Source organism: Colius striatus, chromosome 1 (assembly GCF_028858725.1).
Source record: "Colius striatus isolate bColStr4 chromosome 1, bColStr4.1.hap1, whole genome shotgun sequence".
NCBI classification, from domain to species: Eukaryota; Metazoa; Chordata; class Aves; order Coliiformes; family Coliidae; genus Colius; species Colius striatus.
The window spans coordinates 151,522,083-151,545,803 of record NC_084759.1 but is presented as its reverse complement, the minus strand read 5'-3'; the positions used below and the strand labels follow the sequence as shown (position 1 = coordinate 151,545,803).

General features: G+C 50.8%; 1 protein-coding gene across 3 annotated transcripts; it reads right to left on the bottom strand.

Moving 5' to 3' along the window:
* Positions 1–1,059: 1,059 nt before the first annotated feature.
* Positions 1,060–23,690, bottom strand: TOM1 (target of myb1 membrane trafficking protein). 3 transcript variants are annotated; one of them, XM_062011903.1, is made up of 16 exons: positions 23,597–23,690; positions 15,208–15,292; positions 13,432–13,510; positions 13,136–13,285; positions 12,912–13,046; positions 12,536–12,682; positions 11,400–11,516; positions 10,856–10,989; positions 10,124–10,157; positions 9,516–9,621; positions 8,371–8,491; positions 5,408–5,483; positions 4,719–4,781; positions 2,925–2,984; positions 2,556–2,592; positions 1,060–2,451 (listed from the first exon to the last, which is right to left on the bottom strand). In XM_062011903.1, the coding sequence occupies exons 1-16, from the start codon at positions 23,646–23,648 to the stop codon at positions 2,303–2,305; spliced, it is 1,545 nt and encodes a 514-aa protein (XP_061867887.1). In that variant the 5' UTR covers positions 23,649–23,690; the 3' UTR covers positions 1,060–2,302. The 3 variants fall into 3 exon arrangements, with proteins under 3 accessions (XP_061867887.1, XP_061867895.1, XP_061867904.1); XM_062011911.1 differs by lacking the exon at positions 4,719–4,781; XM_062011920.1 differs by lacking the exons at positions 8,371–8,491; positions 9,516–9,621; positions 10,124–10,157.
* Between the last annotated feature and the right edge of the window lie 31 nt (positions 23,691–23,721).

The window sequence follows — 23,721 nt, the reverse complement described above, 5'->3', positions numbered from 1 at the left end:
CTCACAGGAGAGACCTGTCCTTGCAGGTGTGCAGCACTGATGGGACCAGTTCACGGGCCCTTGACTTTGAGCATTGTCCTGCAGGCCACATTCCCAGCACAGAGCCTCTGGTGCAAGCTCTGCATGCTCGGGCTGGGATGGGGGGCAGGTGCTCTCACTGAAGCTGAGCACAGCCCTGGGGCCTGCTCCAAGTGTGATGGCAGAGGCCTGAACCAGTGCTGTGTGGGCAAATCCAGCCTCTCCACACAGGCCCCACCGGGGGGTGTCCCCCTGCCCCGGTTCCTCCTAGAAGCACTGGGAATGCAATGGAGTTGGAAATGGCTGTTCATCGTCCCAAGGGACAAACTGTCCAAGGATAGTATGTGCTGTCTGTCTTGGAGAGCTGAAGAAGACACAAAGCCTCCTCCTGTCCCACAGCTGCTTACCGAGGAGGAAGCCCAGCACCCTGCTCTTCCCAGCCCCTCTGCTGACAGCTCTAGACCAGTTTTGCTCACAGCTCTTGTCTTCAAGCCTCTGCTGGTGCTTGAAACTGCAGTGCAGGCACTGGGAAATGGAAATGCTGAGGTTTAGGCAACTTCAGCTAATTTAACTCCTTCCTACAAGTCTAGGGCTCAGATGACACTTTTAAGTTGTCCAAGCTCCTTTTTAACAACCCTCACGCTGAGCTCCTATTCATCTGGACACCAGGGGATGGCATGGGAACAACTGACGATGCCCAATGGACACCAGAGAGCCCCTTTGGTAGCAACTGAATTTCTGGCACGTCTTGCAGTGATTTATGGGCCGTGTGAGGTGGATATTTAGATCTAGTCACAAGACAGAGAGGGAATGGAGAGGCAGTAGCTCACCCTCTTGCTATTTCGAGATAGGCTGTAGTTACTTCCCCAGGAGGCTGTGCTGAAGAGCAGCAAGCCTCAGCCTGCAGCACCCTCAGCCCCCGTGCTGTGACTCATCCCGGAGCCACAGTGCCCTTGCCTTTTTATAGAGAGCAAGGCTGCATCCTTCTTCTCCCCCACAGGGCCCTCCCCACACCAGCCCACGTAGATCTTCAAGAGAGGCTCGAGACTTTGCTCCTTTTAATGCGCAATAAAAAAAAAAGGCAACTTCTCCCACGCTCGAGAAGAAATCCCAGGAGCAGGAGCCCCAGGCTCAGCCCCCTCCTCCCTGGCTGCCTCCTGCAGTTGGGCAGCGTGTGGGGTTTGCTCAGAAGCAGCCCGTCGTCCCTGGCTGCTGTGGGGCTGCTTTGCTAGCAGCAGACGGCTGATGTCTCGCTGCACCCCTGTGCTCAGTAGCTGAAAGGAGCTGCCCCAGCAGCAGCATGTCCTCACAGGTGTGACAGCGTCAGTGGAAGGGCCTCCTGCTTTAGAGGATGCAGCTCCTTGGCCTCAGTACACCCTGATACCCAGAGAGGGTCTACAGCATTGACCTGGTGAGAAGTTCCCCACGCTGCAGCATGATGTGGTGGGAGGCAGCAGCGGAAGAGAGAGAGAGAGAGAGGTGGGATGGCAACCGGGAAAGACGGCAGGAAAGCAGAGTAATGGGAGAATTAAATTAACTGCAAAGAGGTTGCTGAAGGCACATCCTACCCTGTGACAGACAGCCCCTTCGGCCTGGGCACCACTCACAGCTCGAGCCCCCGTGCAGCCCAGGGCTCTGGTAACTGCCTGCCACGCAACGGAAACATTCGGGCTGTGGGTGGGATTCTGGACAAGCTGATGGGGAAGGGGAGGAGAGGAGAAGGGGTTGTGAGTGGGGCGGTGTCGCGTACCATAAGCACTTGCACAAGACAACCTAGAGCAATGGGGTCCCTCTAGCGTCAGTGTTCCTCCTCTGCTACCTGTGCTGCTTCCCGTCCCCACGCTTTCCAGTCTAACTCCGGCGGGCAGGGTTGGAGAGCCCTTCCAGGGATGGGGCGAGGAAAGAGGCAGGCAGGAATGACTTCAATAGCAGACTGCAACCTCTCCTATTTCTTGGGCAAGATCTCTTAACTGCCTCACTGGAGAGGAGGACAGGGAGCTTCTTCCCCTTTGCCCACACCGTACCAAAACCAAAGAAACCCTTCCCACTGAACTCCCTCATTCTCTAGCAGCTTTGAAAACCCCCTTCACAAGTCTATTGTGTGACATCCATAAACACAACGAAGATAATCTGAAAGCAGCTTAAAAATAAAAACAACTCAGAAGGGAAAGAGGAAGAGAGTGGAGGAAGGGGACAGTGTCCTTCCCCTGCTGGCCCCTGGTGGGAGGCAAGCAAAACAGCACACACAGCCTCTTGCTCCACAGCACACCAAAGTCCTTAGCATTCACAAGGCAAACATAGCATCCTCTTCCTTCGCTTGCTTCCGGTGCTGGCTGGTAGCAGGAGGGGACACGGACGTCCCTGCTGAGGGGCTGGACAAAGTGGGGAGCTGGTCTGCAACTTTTGCTCGCTCTTCCAGAAACTTGTCAAACTCTGGGGTAGGCGAAGAGCAAGGCATTAGCAAGGAGCGGGGCTTGTAGAACAGCCAAGGTGCTGCCAGGAGCAGCTGGAGAAAGGGGTTGGCTGGCAAGGCTTACCTTCACTGGTAACACCTTTTGCATCCTCCGACTCTCCCTAGGGAAGAAGTAGAAGGGCACGCTTAGAGGCGAGGCAGACAAAGGTACCTCCATGGATGTGATTTGGAGGGAGACAGCACAGTGCTCCCCCCACTTTCGCAGTGCAGATGTGTCACAGTGGCCCCAAGCCTCATTTCATTAGCTAGGCCTCCTAGGAGACTAATTACATTGGTATGGTATCCCAAACCCTGTGTCCTTGGCTTTTCCTCCCCTGCTCCCTCCAGGCAGCCACTGCCACCACACTCAGCAGTGCCCAGCGCTGCCTTAAAATCAGCCCTGCAGATGACTCTGGCAGAGCTGCTGCCCCCAGGGAAGCTGCCCCTCACTCACCACGTCAGTGGAGAGCCACTTCTCTATGTCTTCCATGAAATTGGCTTGGGGAACTGGCACCTAGGGCAGAAGGATGAAGAGTGATGAGGCTGAGAAAAGAGGATGACCCAGGAAACCCACTCTACAAGAAGGAAGCCCAACCCAAAAGTTGCTCTTGCTCCCCCCATCAGTCAGCTCAGGCGCTTCTAAATCCAGACAGTGCCACTGCAAAGCACTCCCAGCCACCAAAGCCACCGCTCACCTGCTTCCTCTGCCCCCTCCTTGCCCTGACACACATGGTTTCCAGGACACAAGCTATTAAAAGCATCTGAGGTTTGGTGGTTGGCTTCAGGGTATTAGGGCTGGATCAGGCATTCCATTTTGGTGAGGACTCGCTATGTGGAAGTTGGTTGCTTTCACTAAGCAGCCAGAGAACAAGAGACATGGGAAGTTGGTTGCTTGCACTAAGCAGCCAGAGAACAAGAGACATGTTTTTCTCTACACCTCCTCCCTTCTACAAGCAGTGACAGTTTGATATCGAAGTCTGCAATGCTGAAGACATTGGACATGATAGGTTTGGCACCACGTTAAGGGCGAAAAACACACATCAAGAAGCAATTCCCTGGTAGGATGATGGAGCACAGCAGACTCTGACATCACACCAAACTATAGAAACGGACCCATCAAAGAGAAAGTCACCTACAATTAAAAGTAAATTTTACTTCCAGTAAAGACAAGGCAAGCTCAGAAGACTTCCATGTCCCTGGCCAGTTTAAGCAGCAAAGAGACACCTTCCTAGTGGACAGAGATAGTTTTGAAGGAAATCAAGTCTGATTCCAAACCCCAGATCCTTTTCTCCAGTCACGAGCCCCTGAACAAAGCCGAGAAAGGAGAAGCCCCTGCAAGTGGCTCCACAAGCAGAAGCACCAGAAGAGTATGTGTGGGGAGTTGCTTCTTAGCCTCTTAATGTCTGTCTCCTTTGCTCTCAGGAAAACAGCAAGACCAAGAAACAGAGCAACCCCATCTTACCAAGAACAGGCAGATTTCCCCAAACCAGGGAGCAAGTGCAGATAGTTGCCACAGCTGGTAGATGGATGAATGGGGATGGAAGAGCATGCATGAGATTAGGCAAGTTTCAAAGCAAATTGGCTTTGTCTACCCAGAGAGGAACTCTTTGGGGTAGAAGTGCACTCAGGCCAACTGGACAGCATGTGGGGAAACTTTCTAGAGCAGACAACAGTCTGGGCAGTGCCCATTTCAGGAAGCCACACTAACAAGCTTCAGACTTGGGAGTGTGTTAACATCTCAGTGTGCCTGAGGGGATGTAATCACAGGAATTCCTGCTGCCAAAAGAGAAAATTCAACAGCTTCAAGGCTTAAACACTTTAGCTAGAGGAGGAGGCCTTGAACAGGACAAAAGCATGTTTCAGGATGTGTTTTCCTCCAAGTGTGGTGGCTCAGGCAGAGCAGGAGAGGCTGCAGGGAGAATGAATGGCAGTATTCCACCAGCTACTGCCTCAGACATCCATCCCAGGCCAGGCCATCCTCTAGCTCTAACAATGGCACATGGTCTCTTGGCCTCAAAGCTCCCAGGATTCCTTCCTACAGACGTGTTTCCTTGAGGGAGGATTGACATGCTGCCTCCTTCCTTCCCCAGCGTGGTTTCCAGGTAACTCTGGCCCAGACCAGAGTTACGCCATTTCAGTTTGCAGTCTCTGCTGATGTCTGCTGTGCATCCTCACATGCTGTGCCAGTTCCTACTCTAGTTCAGCAGCCCCAGCCTCCTTCCTCCCTGCTGATGCTCCACTGTCTCACCATTCCTTGCCGCATCATCCACTTAGTCAGCTGGGCTCCATCACTGGAGGCACCAGACTCTCCCTGGTCGAGAGAGAGTCTGCACTGAAAGCTGCTATCACACAGGGTGAGGAAGAGGGGAGGCAGGGGGTTTAGGGTGAGGGAAAGAACAGGCTAGTAGAATCATAGAATGGTTTGGGTTGCAAGAGACGTTAAAGATGATCCAGTCCCAACTCTCCTGTTATTGGCAGGGTCACCTTCCACTAGACCAGGTTGCTCAAAGCCTCATTCAACCTGGCTTTGAACACTGCCAGGGAACACTAGCACAGAACACAGCTTCCAGGGAACACTAGTACTGGTGGCCTACTTCTCTGATTGTAGGGAGAAGGCCACTGGACTTGGAAATCTGCTCAAGAGGAACAGAACATACATTTCCAGGTGGAAATTTCCCTGCACTTATAAGGAGGCCATCCTGCTACTAACTGAGCCAGCCCCAGACTCTTCATAGCTCTCCACCTCTGGGGTTTCAAGAATGAGGTATACAGCCCAGGTAGGAATTGCAGGTTGGTGGAGACTGGGAGTTATCATCAGTCATGTTAAACTCTTCACTTTTTTTTTTTTCCCCAAATAAACAGCACATGTATTGTGTTGGTGAGCAAGTAAGATACTGTCATTCCTGGTGACCCACTGAAAGCTCTGTGGCCACTTACCGTGCCTGTGTTCTGCTGCCGGGCATCCAGGGCCCCAGCGAGTCCTTTGGAGGCCTGGGGGTCTTCGTACTTTACCCTGAAAGCATGAAGTTAGACAACAAACAGGCTCATGAGATGCCTGAGTGCAAACAGCAGGAACTCCTAAACATACACTCGGTGCTTCTGACTGTACAACTTTTCACCTCTAGTAATTCTGCTCCCAAGAGCTTCTAGAAAGGTGTGCAAAACTCTGACTAAAGGTGTAGCCCACCACAGAGCAGACTCATCTGCTCATTACGACATCACTATGAGACACCACAGCACAGCCCTGGCACATGATGGAAGGATGACAAGGCATCGTATGAAAACAACCATCCAACATGCTGAAACACAAACTTACACGCGTCAGGCGTGACAATCATCATCTTCTCTGGGGTTTACTACAGAGAGACATAACTAACACAGACTGACCAGATTACAGCTGCATTAGAAAGGATAAGAGCAACAAGCCCCTACATCCTCATCTACTTCCACAGACACAAACACAGCTCAAAAAACATCTCTTTAACCAATACCACTGAAGAACTGATGGTGGCAGAGACTCACTGGTCTGTGCTACGTAGGAGGTGAGACTGGATGATTAGAAGAGCCTAGTGTTGCTTTCAGATCTCCAAATGCACCACTACAGCAAGCTCTTTCCACACAGACATGTCTCACCCATAATCTCCCTCATCCCATTTCTATGTCCCCTCCAAGGCTGCTACCACACATGCGAACGCCACACATCACCATTTGATCCATGCAGAGCAGGGAAAACAGTCCATCCATGCTGAGAGAATGAAGCCTCTCCCAGAAACTCTCCACAAGTGTCCTCTCTAGCTGCTCCCAGGCCCCTTTTTGCAGATCCAGCAGACTATCAAGTGGAGCTGTTTTTGTTGGGGGCCAGAGGCTTGGGCCACCGGCGCTCGAACTTCTCAAAGAAGTGCTCATCAGTGAAGGGGCCGCTGTGGACAATGGCATCGAGGATGAAGTACAGCGCTGCTATCATGCCACTGATGAGGAAGAAGGGCAGGAAAGGCTTGAGGTGTTTCAAGCACTGCTTCGCCGAGGCACACATGAAGTACAGGGGCAGTCAGGAACAAACCCCAGTGGCCCTGCCTGTGTCTCCTGCCAGCATGTCTTATGGGGCTGTTCAGATGGAGGGAGTCACTGAGAGCAGAGGCTGGTGAGTGAAATGTGAAGCCCGAGCCAGTGAGAGTAGAAGCCACCTGGCAGGAGTGCAAGTGCAGGCAGATGGAGGGCAGTGAGGAATAAATAGAAGATGTCTCGTTACTTGTGCAAAGATCACAAGCCTCAGCCTGTTGAAGGATTGCGCCACAGCAAAAATTGGAGGATACAACTCCACCCCTGCCCACGTCTCCCCCAGCCCCCAGTGCTCAGCACATACCACTGGCTTGGATTTCAGCTCCAGACTGGGTGCTGTTGGCAACACTGTTTTTGTCCTGGACTGCCTCTGTCCTCAGGCAGCCCACTCCACAGCACAAGTGGTGGGGAAACTCATGGCCAAAACACACTCAGTTGTGTGTAGGCCACGGTAAAAGTGCCCACTACTTTTACCAGAAGCAGTCTGAGGCAAAGGAATGGAAGGAGATATCCTTAAGAGACCTTAATTTGCTGCTGCCCAGCTGTGGAATAAGGCACTCCAGTGGATGGAGATGAGGAGCACAGGTCCTTGAGGGCTGGAGGCAGCCATGTGCCTGTGGGTTCATAGAATCATAGAATGGTAGGGGTTGGAAGAGACCTTTAGAGATCACCTAGTCCAACCCCCCTGCCAAAGCTGGTCCACCTAGATCAGGTCACACAGGAACGTGTCCAGATAGGTCTTGAAGACCTCCATGGAAGGAGATTCTACACCCTCCCTGGGCAGCCTGTGCCAGGGCTACCTCACCCTCACAGTAAAACAGGGGATTTTTAATGTTTCAAGGGAACTTTTTGTGTTCCACCTTCATCCCATTACCCCTTGTCCTGTTGCCACATACAACAGAAAAAAGTGATGCCCCAACCTCCTGACACCCACCATTTAGATACTTGTAAATATTAATGAGATTTCCCCTCAGTCTTCTCTTCTTTAGACTAAACAGTCTCAGTTCCTGCAGCCTTTTCTCAAAAGGAAAGGAGCATCCGGGTTCTACTGCTTGATAATTGATGGAAAGCAGTTGATGACTTTGATTGGCAAAACAGAGTGAGATCAGCCACAGCCTTTCAAGCCAAAGAGATGTGATCAGCACAGCTCTTGTTGGCTCCTCACAGAACAAGAATTCAGGAATCTACTCTTTGCAGTAGAGACCCCTTCAGTTCAGCCAGTACTACAGAAACCCAACTCTTATGCTTCACACCAGGAGGTCTCAAATGCTATGGAGGAAGAAGGATCAGTCCCACTTACTGACAAGGAAGCTGAGGCATAGAGCAGTGCCCTGCTTTGCAAACCACAACTGACTGCACGCTTCCTGCACTCCCCCTCAACACTGCTGTGAGGCTGTGCTGACACTCAGCAGTTCCCAAACTCATTCAACATCACCCTGGGCAGAGCACATGAGAGCAGTGGCAGACAAGGAAGCTGGGGCAGTCCCACTCCAGATGCGAGGCCTTCTCAGTGCGTGGCACGGTGACTGACCCCAGCCCGCTGAGGTGAGGGATATGTGCGGGCAGAGGCTGCCTCCTTCTCCCCGTGCCCAGGAGGACACTGTGAGAGGGAGGAGATGCCAGCAGCAGAAATGATGACTGGGGATACTGAGGGCATCCTACAAACATTATGTGTCAGAAGAGTGCATTTCTACCACATCCTACTGTCTCCCGCTTACTGCTGCTGGTCTGGGTGACAGCCCGGGGTGTCCTGAACACTCCTGTCCACCCCCATTTCGTAAGAAGGCAGGACAGGACAGGACAGAACAGCACAGGACAGGACAGGGGGCTGCTACACTCACTCTCGGCGCTGCTCGGCCAGCGAGCTGCCACGTGTCAGGGCAAACATGTCAAACTCTTCCTCCAGCTTGCCAGAGGTGTCAAGGGAGCGCAGCCCCGCGCTGACGCTGCTCGTGCCCAGGCCTGTGGGAGAGAGAGTGGGGTGAGCAGGCAGCACAGAGCAGCAAAGGGAAGCCTGTGGGCTTGGGGAGTGCTGGGTGGAAAGCTGGCGTCAGCACAGGCTACGCTGCTCTAGGCCTGCTCCTCCATCCTGCACCTCGGCCACAGCACAGTCTATGCATTTGGGCAGTGTTGTGGGTGAAGCAACAGAAACACTTTCCTCACCTATTCATCAGATGTTTTTAACTCAGTCTCAGGGAGCATCATCAGCATCATCATCATCAATTTACTGTGCTGCTGCTGCAGGCTAGATGTTCCTGACCATTTAAGACAACTCAGATGAAATTGCTCCATAAACCTATGGAAGAGACTCTAACCTGTGTTTCTGGGCAAGCACTTCTGAAGCAGGTGAGTGGATTTTTGTGACTCAGGCGTCATCTGAAAAACTCTGGCTTGAAAAATATCTCTTTATAATAAAAAGAGTTGCCAGTTTTCTGCAGTTTCATCCAAGCTGTACTGGATGTGCTGACAGCTAGCAAGAGCTTCAGGCAGTGCTATGTAGGCTGTTGGTATGGCGTTAAGAACCCTCAGGAGCTTGCAGGCTTTTTGAACAGATAACCTCTCAAAGCTGGGTCCCGAGCCTGAGATGCACATGGCTGCCTCTGCAGCACAGCACAGCACAGCTCAGCTGCTTTTCTTCAGTGGTCAGCTTGACACTACATAGCAAGAAAGGCAACTGCATTGCTGCCAGGTATTGGAGAGGAGGCAGCTTTCTCCCTTGCCCTCCTGGAAAGCTCAGTCCTTAGCCACAGCCTAATGCTGAGGTCCCTCGTAAGTCATGTCCACCTCCTGCACACTGGGAGGTGTGGATGCTGACACATGTGATTGTGTGCCTTGGGGCACATACAAGCTTCCTTGTGAGTTTATACAATACACCTTATTTCTCTACGTTACTTTATGAATGTGACTAAATAATTTTGGGAGGTGATTCAAGGGCTTGAAAGGATTCCCAGAACAGCACAGGAGGACTGAGGGGAAAACTGCATACTCATTCCAGCCAGCTGAGAGGAAAGGTTGTTGGTGACTTCAGGCTGTTTCACTGGAGTAGTACTGGGTCCCAGGTCAATCAAGCTGTTCTCTGCCTCATTTGGTGCCTTTGGAGGAAAAAAAATAGAAGATGGTGGAGAGTTTCTGAAGCTCAGACACTCTGAGCCTGCCATCCTAGCTCATTAACACTGGAGAGGGAAGCCCTTCTGACCTCAGTAAAGATAACAGCTGGAAGCCTCTGCTTGTGAGGGAGAGGATGGTGATCACAGAACTGGCTGGGACCAGTGTTGCATAGGGCAAAATCTGACTTGGTGACCAGCCAAGGATAGGGCTGTGCTCAGAGGACAAAGGGAGGCTCATATGGCAATTGGTCCTTTCCACGTTCATCGCTGGGAAACTGTAATTGCTGCAGGTCTGCTCCTGTTCTTTGGGTGAGGGGAAGGCTCCCACTGGCAGGGAGGGAGAGGCTGGCAGTGGGAACTGGAGTGTCGTGCACACCAGTGTGGCTTGTAAGAGGGGCAGACTGAACTTGTCTCCAATTCAACAGGACACTGCTTGACCCAGAGGACACAAACTGAGCTGCAGAGAGGGGCAGTTGCTCTGAGTTACCTTAACGGGTTGTCCTGTCCGCAGACGCTCGAACCTGCAGGAAAGGTGACAGGTTGCATTTCAGTAGCCTGTGCCCACTCAAACAGCCCAAGATTTTTCTTATGGGCTGTGCACAGTCTGCCCTTTCCTATGTACCATGGGATACCATGAATGAAAAGAGTTATGAAAAGAGGACCATGGTTCAGGGCCAAAATCCCCCTCACACCAGGAGCCACCACAAGAAGGCCCACAGAGTCGATGTCTCAGGAGAGATGGTGTAAGAAAGCTTCTTGTGATCCTCTACAGCTACTTCTAACCAAATGGTTCAAACTCAGCTCTCCATACAGACATAGGGACTAAATTCTCCAGACTTCATCCTAGCTTATGAGATGGGTTTGATGAAATGGAAGAAAAAAAGAAAGGGGTGTTGATCCCACCTGGGTAAGCCCTTTCTGTCTTTGTCTGCCTTAGAGCTAGAAAAACAGCTCTTTCCATGCAGCATCCTCCTTCTTCTTCTGGGTTATGTCAAAGGGACTTCTTTATATTCCATCAGTAACTTACATAGCAGTTTTGAAGAGATAGGAATAAACCAGCAAGAACTGAGAACTGGCTTTGTTCTCAAAGATGGATGATACGGGCTGATATATTTTGAGTATTATACTCATGTGCAGACCAAAATGGTGGGATAGAAGGCCTCCAAGGTGCTGTAAGCTATTTTAGAAGAGCAGAGCAGAGAAGAGAGGAGAGAGGTACCTTTCATGGCGCAGAAACACATTGTTGAGGTTGTCATTGATGAGGAGCAGCTCCTCGGTGAGTTGTTCATGGAGGACACGGGGAATCAGCTCCAGCACACGCTGCTGCATGGCTCTGCATGTCCGATTCAGCTCCTGCTCACAGCAATGGGAAGTTACCATGGAGGTACAGACAGACAAAGAGAATGACCCCAGAGTCTGCTGGGGTCTGTCAGCAAGGGTTGATGGGCAACAGATATTGAGAGGAAAACAGTCTGAGCTTTATAGACAATAATTTTATGCAGTTTGTGTAACACGTGACACAGAAAAGAAGCCTCTTTGGAACTACAAGTCTCCATGTGAGATGATTCCAGCTTCAACAGTGCAAATTCCCTTGGCCTTTGAGACTCCACCTTCCCAGTGTCTCCCTTATCCCATCACCCCCTGATAAGCCCACAGCTGTCCAGCTGTTGCCCCTTCCTGGTGGGCATCATACCTCAGTCCATCAAGGACAATGCTAAATCAAGCTGCACATGCCAACCCACTGCCCCACCAGTGTTCCTCACTTGCAGCAGCTCCAGGTCAGAAGGCTCAGCCTGGGAAGGCACCAGCTCCGTCAACATCTCTGACATGACTTTCATGTTCCCATTCACCACCTCCAGCTCACTGCGCAGCTTCCCGATCTGCAAAAGGGAGGGATAGTGAGGGCTCTGCCTGGCAAGACTGGGGACACAGCAGAGGTGGCTCCCCCTGGCCATTGCGCACTCCCAATGTGCACTGCATGTGTATGTGTGCGCACGTGTCCCCACAGCCAGTGAGGAGCTCATCTGTCACCGCTCAGTTTAGCTCTCAGGAGCTCCCAGCAGAATCAAGTTCCCTTACTTACATCAAGTTCATTTTCTGGTAACAGATACCAGGCTCCCACCTGGGATCTTTGGCTACTAGCCTAGCCTTGCTTTCTAATAGCCAGCACAGGCTGCTGTTATGATTCAAATCTCTCCCCAGCTAGCAGCCCCTGCATAGCAGCTACTCGATTAGTTTCACTTCCAAAGTGGTGTAAGAGAGGGAAAAAATTAATTCCCACTCAAAAGACAAGCCTCAGCTAAATGTGTGGTTGAAGCTTTACCACTCTGGTTTCACAAGCTGCCCTGAGCCTCTTCAGAACAGCTTCTACTCTCTGTTCTGCACAGGGATGCAACCTACCAAGAGCTGGAGGTTTGCTGCTGAACATGCTGTCATACAAAAGTCAGGATGAGGAAGGAGAAAAAGAGGATGGAGGAACAAGTGAGAAAGCCCAGGCCTTTGGAAACCACAGAGCCAGACAAGGTCGACAAAGATAAACAAAGATGATAAGAAGGCAAGGATTATAAGGAAGCAAGGATGATAAGGAGGTAAGGCAAAGACTTTGGTCAAAACCTCTGTGTCTCAGCTGACCACTTCCCTTCAGTGAGGAGATCTTCCTTCTACCTGCAAGCAGCCTTGTCTTGCAGTGGAAAACACAACCACTCTGTGTTTGTGGCATCCCAGCTCATCACTGTGATACAATGGAGCTCTGGGAAGCTCTCGAGGGATTATGCTTTAGAGGAACAACTCCTGGAGGACAGAGGCTGGGAAAGAACCAGGACAGGAGTCCCAGAATAGTGAAAACAGCCCCCAAAGGCAGTGAGAGTCAGTGACATCGGGAGGCTTGTGTCCAACTCACCTGCTCTGGTGTGGGTGTGATGGGTGCATCGCTGGCCGTGCCTCTCCCACTGGGCAGGGTGACAGGGTGCAGGATGGACTCTACCTGCTGAGGGGAGCTGACATCAGGTGAGCTCTGTCTGGATTGCGAGTCAGAGCTATACACGGTCTACAGATAGAGGTGAGAGAAGTGACACAGAAGAGGAGACGTTAGAGACCCACAGCTGACAGGACAGTGCAATTAGGAGGTAAATATTGATGGCAACTTCAATAGCTCTTCCAGAAAACAGGCTGTCTTGGACCTCCTTACTCCCCTAAAGCCTTCTAAATGCAAGCTAGAGCTCCTCAAGTCCCCTCAGCTCCAGAATGGCAGCTGCCCAACACCCTTTCCTTCATACCCTCTGTGGTGTGTGGATGGGTGACAGCATGTCCAGATCAGTCATGGGGAACTCCAGGCCCTTCCGTCTCAGGTCTTCGTACACAGCGACGACACCGGTCAGGTCTGGTGAGCTGCGGAAGGCGTCCGCCCAGGACTGGGGAGAAAGAGACAGTGCAGCCCACCATCATTTACAGCAGCCTTCCATAAAAACACCTGAAGGGATGCTCTCACTTCTCAGCTCACCTGGATGAGGGTCAGCACCTTGTCGTGCACTATGGCAGGCGGATTGTTCTTGGGCAGGATTGTTCTCACCAGGACACCTTCAACAAAGTCCTGGCTGGACACAAGGACATGGAAACGATGGCCGCAGTTTTTGACGCATGTCTCCAGGACCTTCAAAGGTAACAAAGCATTTAGCCATGGCCTTCTCTGCTTACGTGTGTTTGCCTTATTGGCTTCAGGTACCCGTGTCTTTTCAGCTAGGAACTCAGCTTTACAGCAGGATACTACAGAGCTGGGAAGGAGCCCTGAGCACTCACCGTCAAAGCCAGCATAACTTCATGGAAGTTCTTATTCCCTATGATTCTTTTCTTAATGGCTCGGAAGGCATCTTTGGGTCTGCAGGAGAAAGCAGATAAAGAAACACCATTAAAAGGCTGAGACCCACCTACAGAGAGGAAAAGCAAAACAGCCACTGTCTCTGGATACCTCATGCTCAGCAGGTGACCTTCCCCATCATGTTTTCAAGGCAGCTGGAAGCAATGACTGGTAAAGCAGCTTCTGCCTGTATTTCTGAAAGAGGAGTGGTGGCCTGCTTGTGAGTGCTGTTACTGAAACTGGAGGCCTCTGTGCTGATGTTTGCACCAACTCAAGTAGTACAGGACACAACAGAGAGCAGAGTAAAGGCAATGCTAGAAATGCACTACTTGAGGGTAGGCTTATATCCCATGACAAAGAGACTATGAAGGAGATCACACAGAAACACTTGCTACGGGTTAGAAACAGGAAGGATGGTGAGCTGCAGCAATCCCTGTGTTGCTCAGAGAGAAGCTATTAACAACATTTCCCTGGAGGAAAGGAGGCTGAAAAGCAGCAGGGGAGATGCAGTGGCAAAATCTTGCTCATATTACAGGTGGGCAAGAGAGCTAGCAGTGTAGTAGGGTCTCCTCAATCTTTCTCAGAGGGAAGAAGCACTGCAGTCTCAAAGCAATTTTGTGTTGTGAGTGGGCACAACTGAACCAATGTGGTTTGGCAGAGCACAGGAACAGAGGTTGGGCTGGAAGCACAGCAGTGCTGGAGGAGAACAGTGGGATGGAGACACTGAGGCAAAGAAGAGGGCAGGAGTGTATTGGCCCATGGGGCAGCATGGCTGTAACGGAAGAGCATTGGCAGGTTGATGAGAAAGCCCACCCTGTCAGGAAGGTACAGCTATGTTATCAGGTGCCTAGAACAGAAACATCAAGTGGCTATAGCTCAGGACTAAGAACTGTGAGCAGAGACAGGCATATTTGCACTGTAGGGATAGCAGGGAAGAGAAGTCGTGACAGATCTGTGAGTAAAGATGTTTGACTTTGTTTTCATACAACTGTGAAGCTGAAAACTGAGCTTGCTAATCCTCTGTCAGCATCACTGTGGGATAGGACAGCAGGAGTGAAACGTACATTTTTTATTCCATGTAGCACCTTCTTTTTTACATGCTGCTCTTGACATCTCCACTGTGAGAAGGAGCAGTCCTCCTTGAATTCACTGGCAAATTCCCCAGGTCCAGATTTAACAAGTCTGGCAGATTTGTGAGACAGAGACAAGGGCTCACCATTCACTCATTCACCCCTATCCCCCCCCCGCCCTATTTTGGGCATGACTACATGTGAAAATACCTGACAAGTGAACCCCAGCAGGACACGAACAGTCAGAGGCCTCAATAGCAGCCTCAGATTCTCCTCTCTGTTCAGTCACCTGCCTGCAGATTTTTACATTCCCAGAGGAGAGAAAGAGAGGGGTACAAAGGAGGAATAAACTTTAGTGGAAGAACTGCAAATATGCCTTTGGGAGATGGGAGGCAGCCTGGCTTGAATGGAGGTTTCTCTGGGGACCTTTAAGGCCTATTTGAATGGCTCCCAGTGCTCACCAAGATTCCAGAGGAGCATCTAACAGATGCTCTGACAGCTTTGCTGTGTCTCTAGGTCTCCGAGCAGAGTCTTATAGAAATGACTGTTGGGAAGCCCTGGTTACTACTTCCAGAAGTGCACGCTACCACTGCAGTGGAGGGATGTAGTGTTGCAGGGTGTGCTGTGTACCCTTGCCAGCTTCCTTACCCTTCTTCAGTCTCATTAATGATGTCGCAGATCTCCATGTTGAGAGCCCAGTCCTCGCTCCGCAGAGACCCATCAGTAGCTCTCTCTGGAAAACAGAAACCAATGTAGGGCAAGGCTAAGGGCAACCCTGGCACTCTCACAGGCTGTCAGGACACCCCAGAGCCCAGCTACCTTCTCCCTGGCCTCCTCCTCAACAGCCAAAGAGGAGAATCCATCTGCAAAGCAGAGGCCACCAAGTGCTCCCCACTAGGTGTCAGCACCGAAAAGCACATGGTTGCCCGGGTGGGGGAGCCAGTGGTTGCTCAACCTTGCCTGTGACACCCACACAACCAACACACAAACACGCAGCGTGTGTGACCTTTGGTGTCCCACACACAGTGACAAGTGGCTCAGAGTGACTTCAGCTCCACAGCTGAAGAAAAGGAGGCTTTATTGCTGCAGGGCTAGAAACTGTGAGTTTGGTCTGCTCCCACTGACACAAGATACCTAATGTCACTGGCACCACTCTTGGATAGTGCTGAGGAGACCAAAACTAAAGAGATTAAAGAATAGACCCCCTTCTTTTCACATGAGCCTCACAAAACCAAACAAGCAAACATTAAGAGCCAAAGCAGGGCTCTTTTGTTTAATAGCTACATCCCTCCCCAAACTTCTGACCTCTAGGGAGCATGGACAGAAGTAGACTGCAGGCTGAAGTTGAAACAATATTGTTTCAGCTTTGACTGTGTCCCCTTTAAATAGGACCTCTTCAGTCAGCCTTGATGTTATTCAAGGCAGAGATCTGGGAAATGAGCAGCTATTACTGAGAGCACCAGTGTCTCCACCCTGCAATCAGCAATGTCTCAGTCCTAGCCGCACAGGCTGATGGATGCCTTCAGGACACCACCAGCAGCTGGGGGGAAAGAAAACCATCCAGGACAGGATCCAGGAAGACACAGAGAGGCAGCAGATGGCAAGCAGAGGAAAAGAACCATCTTTCCTAGCTCTCCCATTCCATAAATTGTCTGACTTAGCACTAGGGTAAAAGTAGTCAGACCGGTTTAGCACCTAACAGGTACTCTCAGGAGAGCTCAGACCCAACAAGGTACTTAAGAGAAGTGCCTGGCATTTTCAAAACTGCTGTCCTTGAAAACTCTGGAGCTGGCTCTTGCTGCTGTGGGTCCTCTACCCCTTTGGAAAGGTCCTTCCTCTGCAGTGCTACTTTTTTCTACATTCAACCCAGCAGCTAATGAACCCTCTATGGGAATAAAACAGAATGCCCACTCACACAGTAATGGGATAGTGCTATAATACAGTAAAAAGACAGCTTTTTAACTCCTGCCTGGTGAAGCACATCTGTTGTGTTTTGAGATGTCCTGTTTTTAAGGGTCAGGCAGAGAGCTACTGACAGCACTGTGCGATGCAGCTTCTTGGACACGTGTTCTTCCCACACACACACAGCATGAAGGTACCTATCTGCATCTTATCACAATCCAGCCACCGCCTTTTCTGGTAACTGCAGAATGTGTTGACTACACTGTGATTACACTGAACACTGTTGTGGCCGAAAAACAGACAAAAGAGGGCAAGCAAGGGAAGGAGAGTGGCAGAACATTCTTGATGCTCTTCCACCTTTCTGAAGGTCTGGCCACTCCTGTCATATCCTGAAGGTCCCTGCATCCTTGTGAACTTTTGTTACTTTGACTGTAGCAGCCTTCCAGTACACAAAGGGGGCCCACAAGAAAGTATTTCTTCAAGGGCATGTAGTGACAGGACAATGGGTAATTGCTTCAAACTGAAAGAGGGGAGATTTAGATTAGATGTAAGGAAGAAATTATTCCCTGTGAGGGTGGTGAGGCATTGGAACAGGTTGCCCAAAGAGGTTGTGGATGCCCCATCCCTGGAAGAGTTCAAGACCAAGTTGGATGGGGCTTTGAGCAACCTGGTCTAGCAGAAGGTGTTCCTGCCCATGGGAGGAGGGTTGGAACTCGATGACTTTTAAAGGTCCCTTCCAACTCAAACCATTCTATGATTCTATTATTGATTTTATTTAGGAATCCTGGTCTCTTGCAGATGTAATCTTCCTCGGTGATGTAGTGCATGTACCAATGAATGGGTGAAGCTGTGGTAATACATGGGGAAAAATGTTTTCTATCAGAGCTTCTTTGGGATCAAGACTCGGTACAGCAGCAGAGCCCCAGCTTCTCTCCTGCTCTGGGATACCACACAGCCAGCCTTGCCAGCAGGTAGACTGTAGCTCAGGTTGGTCTGATGGATTTGGCACACATGGTCACAAAGGCACCCTTCACTCACCCTCTTCTCTGGCTTCCCCTGCTCATCACACACCTTGGTTGGCTAGTTGGAAGCCCAGACTAGCCAGAAGTTTCTCCATACTGTTTGCTGCCTCTGGCAATGAAGCACATGAATCCATCACACAGGGGTTACTCTCCTGAAAGGAAGTTTACTTCCACTCTTTTAATCTCTCAGTAAAAAACATGCACATGGAAGGGAAAAAACACAACTCAGGAACAGGGCTGAACCTGCTGGGAAGCCCTGAGCCATGCGAGAAGCCAAGGATGAAATACAAACTGCCTTTAACCATCAAGCCCTTGCTATTTAAGTCTTCTCAATCCTCCTCATCCTCAGTTTCCCTCCTCATCCTCAATTTCACTGTACACAAACATGAACTGAGTCCACAAACACCCTTTCCTTGCTTCTCTGTATTTGGTGCACTCTGTAACCTGCTCTCCCCTTCATCCCCTTTTCTCTAAGTACACCAGTCTTGCCAAGGTCAGGCAGCGGGTTTGCTTTTCAGATAGGAATGCAAACAAGCCATGTGTGCTCCTTCACCTGGCAGGCCACTTGCGGGAAAATGAGGCTTCCTCTGAAGTGACACAGACTGCCTCATTGTTATCCCACAAAGCTGTGGTCATCCTGATATCATCACTTCCCTTCACATGCTGGTCAAAGAAGAGGTGCAGGAAAGCAGCAGACCTGCTACAAATGCAATACAGGATAAAAAAATACAAAACTGGAAGGGCAGTATCGTATTGGGGCATATGGAAAACTGGAACGTGACTATGAGGCATTTTCAAGGACAAAGCATTTGAATTTACCCAGTACAGATTAATGCCTTGCCTAGCTGGCCTTGGGAGAGCTGGAGCTAATGTCCTTTTAATCTTATGTGCTTGCTTCCAAGGACTAAAGGACTGTCTAAGCCTACCAAGGAGTCTTCTCCCAAATCCTGAACTTTACCCTTTTACTAAAGCCTGCAGAAGGGAAGGAAACAAAGTCTATTCATTAATCACATGAAGGATCAGGGTGGTTGGCCCCATTTCATGAGCCAGAATTAGCACATGAGCTGTCTGCCCCTCATGAAATCTGAGTCCGGGATAGCTGGGGACAGCGACAAGTCCCTAAAAACAGCCAGCACAGAGGCAGGGCACGGCTGCCTGCCCAATGCTCTGCCTGGCACAGCCCATCAGGCCCCAGCTGCTTCTGGGTGCTGGCGAGCTGAGCCTGACCTGCTACGCACAACTTGCTGCCAGCCAAGGTTACCGGCGGGCGTATGAATGCCATCTCCCTGCGAGCCCGAAACCAACTGGCTGTTGAATGTACAGGAGGCCCTTTGCAGGGTGGCTTCAAAGCCACATTGTTTTGGCAGCCAGTCTGGCTTCCCGGGTGTGACAGCACTGAGGTTTGCCTGATTCCAGCCTCCTGCCTCACAAATTGCTTGGATCAACCCAGAACTGCCTGAGGACTGTAGTATGGGTTGAACCAGAGCATCAACTCTTTTGCTGCTTAGTGTTTGATGTACTCCTGTTGGCAGCAAACAGGTTATAAAAGTTATCTGGAATCATCAGAGAAGAAACAACTCTTGAGCCTGGCATAACTGACACAACAGAGCTGTATGTTGCTTTGTGCTATGAGCAAATTTCACAGCTCTGCTTCTTTTCAAGCTTACTGTTACAGAATCACAAAATCTTAAGGGCTGGAAGGGACCTCAAAAGATCATCTAGTCCAACACCCCTGCCAGAGCAGGACCTCCTAGGGTAGGTCACACAGGAACTCATCCAGGTGGGTTTTGAATGTCCTCAGAGAAGGAGACTCCACAATCCATCTAGGCAGCCTGTGCCAGTGCTCCCTCACCCTCATAGTGAAGAAATTCTTCCTTATGTTTCTTTGGAACCTCTTATGTTCTAGTTTGTACCCGTTGCCCCTTGTCCTATCATTGGACATCACTGAGAAGAGTCTGGCTCCATCCTCCTGACACTCGCCCTTAACATATTTGTAAACATTAATGAGGTCAGCCTTCAATCTCCTCCAAACTAAAGAGCCCCAGCTCCCTCAGCCTTTCATCATAAGGGAGATGCTTCACTCACTTAATCCTTGTCCTAGTGGCAGAGGAGAGCCCACCGTGAGGCTGCTGGTCCTGCCAGCCATCCCTGCAACAGTGCACTGGTTGTGCGGCCAATAGCTGAAGAAATGCAGGAGCTGGGGACAGAAGATACTGCACAGGCTCCTGTCCCCTTTTCTCCCACTCACAGATCTGAAGCACCCATAAGCAGCCAGGTGCCCTTCAGAAACCCTTCACCTGTGACACGCTCTGCCATAGCTCATCAAAGACAGCATGCCCCTCCTTCAAATCAAGCCCCTAACCAGTGTTCACTACAGAGCTCAATCTCGCTGGCTTTAAGTTCCTCAGGAAAGCATCCAGCACCCTCTCATCCATGGCAACAGGTATTTGAGGGCAACAGCATTTCATTGCACAAGATAGTGTAGGTTCAGCAGAAAGCAACGTGACAGCCCTTTCTCCCGCCTCCCTTCATAAAGCCCCTGCCCCAAATCAGCATGCTGTACAAAGTCTCCTTGCTAAGCCTCACTCTTTATCTTCCCTTGAGGAAACTTTAGCACAGCTCTGTCAGGACTCCACCATTTAGCTGTATTGCTCCTCTGAGGACAGAGGACAATATGCTTTCTAGAGAGAGCACAGACATGGCTCCAAACCTAATTCAAGGATGGTGGTGGACACAGACGTGTGCTGACATAGTGCTGTGGGTATTTAGGTCGCTGAACTCCTACTCCTTTCATGTCAATCAGCGCAAACTCTTAGGGATTAAACAACTCTTCAACTGCTGCTTTTCCCCTTCTCCTCCAGAGAAGGCATAGAAGACTAGGCAACACCTTTTTTGAGGAGCACTACCTTGATAGGACCCATTTGTCTCAAACATGAGAATGTTACTGACAACAGCTGTTAACTGCTGCCCACCAGCTCCTGACTCCCAGAGGGGCACAGGGACATCTGCAAAGAGGGATCCAAATGGCTGTGGGGACTTTTCTGGTATACTGTATCTGCCTCTCTGCCTCTCCCAAGAGCCTCTCTTACTTCCTCCCTCTTTATAGTCTCCACTTTTCCTGCTTCTCATGCTTAAACCAATCCCCAACCGTTAAAAATCCTCTTAACCTCTGTGCAACACCGTTACTTCTCTCTCTTGCCTGCCCTTGCTCACTAAATAACCTGCCTCTGTCCTTCTGAGTATTGCTGTAATTACTAGTTATTCCAGGGTCAGCAGAGAGCATTGGCGGTTTCCTCTCCATTTCTTCACTCAGAGCTCCTCCTTCAAATTGGATTTTCCGTTTTGAAGTTTCTGCTGGCTCCTAGATGGCGGTGCAGTGGATTTCCATTTTGAGGAGGCAACACAAACTACGATGCTTCAGCATGCTTTGGGAATTCTCCCACCGGTCAGAAGCACTCTAATTACAAAAACATAAACCCAACAAATCCACAACATAAAACCAAATAGCAAATAAAAGCAACCAAACAAGCTTGTATTTGTCTTACTTAGGAAGAGACATCATGGTCCAAAAAACAAAACAGAGGGGACTTTTGTGACTAAATCTCAAGGCTGGGAGTAAGAAACTAGAAAACCTGCTCCTGTGCAAGTGACTCATCACTGAGATTATCCCAGTGTCACTCTCCTTGTCAGCAGAATAAATGGGACATACTAGGTTAGCGTTAATGAAGAAATCTGAGAACGCCGCTGCAGTGTGCCACAGAGGGTTTGGGTTTTTCTTTTTATTCTTCATCTCAAGCTATTTTCGACTTTATCAGCCGTGTCAGGGATCCATGACTTTGCCTAAGTAATTTTACAAGGACGCTTTCTGTATTAGCTTTCTGCAGACAGCCCAAAGCAGCAGCGCTAAGCAGGTTTGGTGATCCAGCTCATGGGTTCAACATGCAGCTGCCATAGACCGACCAAACAAGTTGGGATAAGTGATGTTAGCATCTCAAATTAAACAAGGAAGATGGCATTTATCTGTGTCCTTGGGATGTTGAAAGGCCATGTTCAAAAGGGAAAAAAAACCCCTTCATATTTTCAGCAACCAGCCCTTTAAAGTCCTCCACACTGAACTTCCTTCTCATACGCTGCAATTCCTCCACCCCTTTGGACTCTCATAACCTGAAACAACCCCATCATTATGATCTCTACTGTCACACCTCAGGAACTAAGGACTCTAAACTCTTGTTTCACAACTCCTGACATGCTTTTTTCCTCTTCTCTGCTGTTGGTTTGTTGCTTGAAAATCCGTTCTTCAACTGAAACAAAGCTCAGAGGGAACCTACTCACAGTCTGGCTACTATACTGACTAGAAGATCCGGAGGGTAAGAAATGATTTTGTGTTTAAGTGGAACTTTTTGTATTCCAGCTTATGTCCATTATCCCTTGTCCTGTCACTGGACACTACAGAAAAAATGTTGCCCCATCCTCCTGACATCCAGCCTTTAGGTACTTATGACTCACTCAGTCTTCTATTTTCTAGGCTGAATAGCCCCAGGTTTAAAGAAAGTTTAATTTTAAACTTCAAAGCAAAGAAGATTTAAACTTTAAAGAAAACTTCAGATTGCCTCTACCCAAATGCAAAAACATTGTTGATGCACTCACTGAGGGAATCAAAGAGCATTCATTCTGGAAAAGGCAGGAGATGGCTTATTCTGAAAAGTGTGATGAAACATGTGACATTCATGTGCGGAGATGTCAAACATCACTGGAGGTTTTTGCTACAGAAGACCCTTCCTGATGATCCTTCCCCTGCCTTGCTGCAGTGTGTCTCTGAGAGACTGGCACATCACTTGGACAGTGCTTTGCATAGCCTCTAAAATAAGTGGCACTTATAAAAGCATTATTTAAAGCAGCTGCTTGCTCCCTTCCTACCCCAGCCACAGCAGCCTATCCACCCACGCAAGCACACCAAAAACTACCAAATCTGGGTCCAGACGTTCACGGTGAAGAACAAAGGTCCTTATGAGTGACAAAAAGTGAGACTGTGCAATTGCATAAACTTACAAATGGCTGTTGCATAAGATGGAGAGTTTACACGGGCAGTATCAACCTTCAAGCACAAACTTGAAGGCACTTAGACAATACACCACAGGACGAAAAGAACCTTCATTCCAAATACTGTCAGAAGTGCATCTCTGTTTTGAGACCAGCATAGCTGCTGACAGCCTTGCTCTCTCTAACCGCAGCACCTCTTTGCTCCACTTCATCAGACTACGTCCTTCTCACATGTTCATGTGGTTGACCTGAGCACAGGGGCTACGAGAGGCTGAGTGTGTCTGTGGGCCTGCAAGGTCACTGAGTCAGCGCTACCCTCCTGCCCCTGGTTCCGATGCCGGCACTCTGCCCTGTGAGGCGGCATGGGAGCTGCTCGCTGCCGGGCTGGGACACGGCCCTGCTTGTCCCAGGCCTCTCTGCTGGGAAGTTGGGGCACACCTGGGGTGCTCAGAGCGCGTGTCAGGTGAGGAAGGCTGATCTGATCTCCCAGGGGCCGGGCCGGGCCGACGCCCGCGGCCCCGGGGGGCTCCGGCCGGTGGCAGCCGCCCCTTGCCCCGCTCTCGCGTCAGGGGGCGCGCGGCCCCTTCCCGCGCAGAACACGATAGGCTGCTGAGGCTGGAGCACAGCCAATCAGCGACACTCGCTGTGCCCCCCGCTACGGCCCCGCCCTCCCCGCGAAGCCCCCCAGAGAGGTGCGGACGGGAATGGCCCCGAGCCAATCACGGGCCGCAGCTCTGCCGGGGGGCGTGGCTCGGACCACCGCTCCGCGGCCCCTTTAAGTGAGGAAACTTCGCCTCGCCACCTCAAGACCCCCTCGTGCCCCGATTGGCTGTCGGGGCCGCCGGGGGAGCCGCCCCGGCCTGCGCGCCCGCTATTGGTGGCACTGCCCGTCAGTCAGAGAGGAGCTCTTTCCTGATTGGCCTTCGCTGCCTCTCCGTCCCGCCTTGGAGGCGGGAGCCGCCGCTTCCCGGAGGAAGGGGTCCGGCGGGCTGGCGCGCGAACGCCCCCGGGGGCGGGAGGGAGAGCGGGCGGGCGGAGAGGAGCGCGGGGGCGCGCGCGGCCGCGGGGCTCACCGATGCGCTGCCCCACGGGAGAGCTGAAGGGGTTCCCCAGGAGAAAGTCCATCGCCGCTGCCGCGCCGCGATCAGCTGACGCCGCCGCCGCCGCTCACGTGATCCGCGCGCCAGGCCGGGGCGGG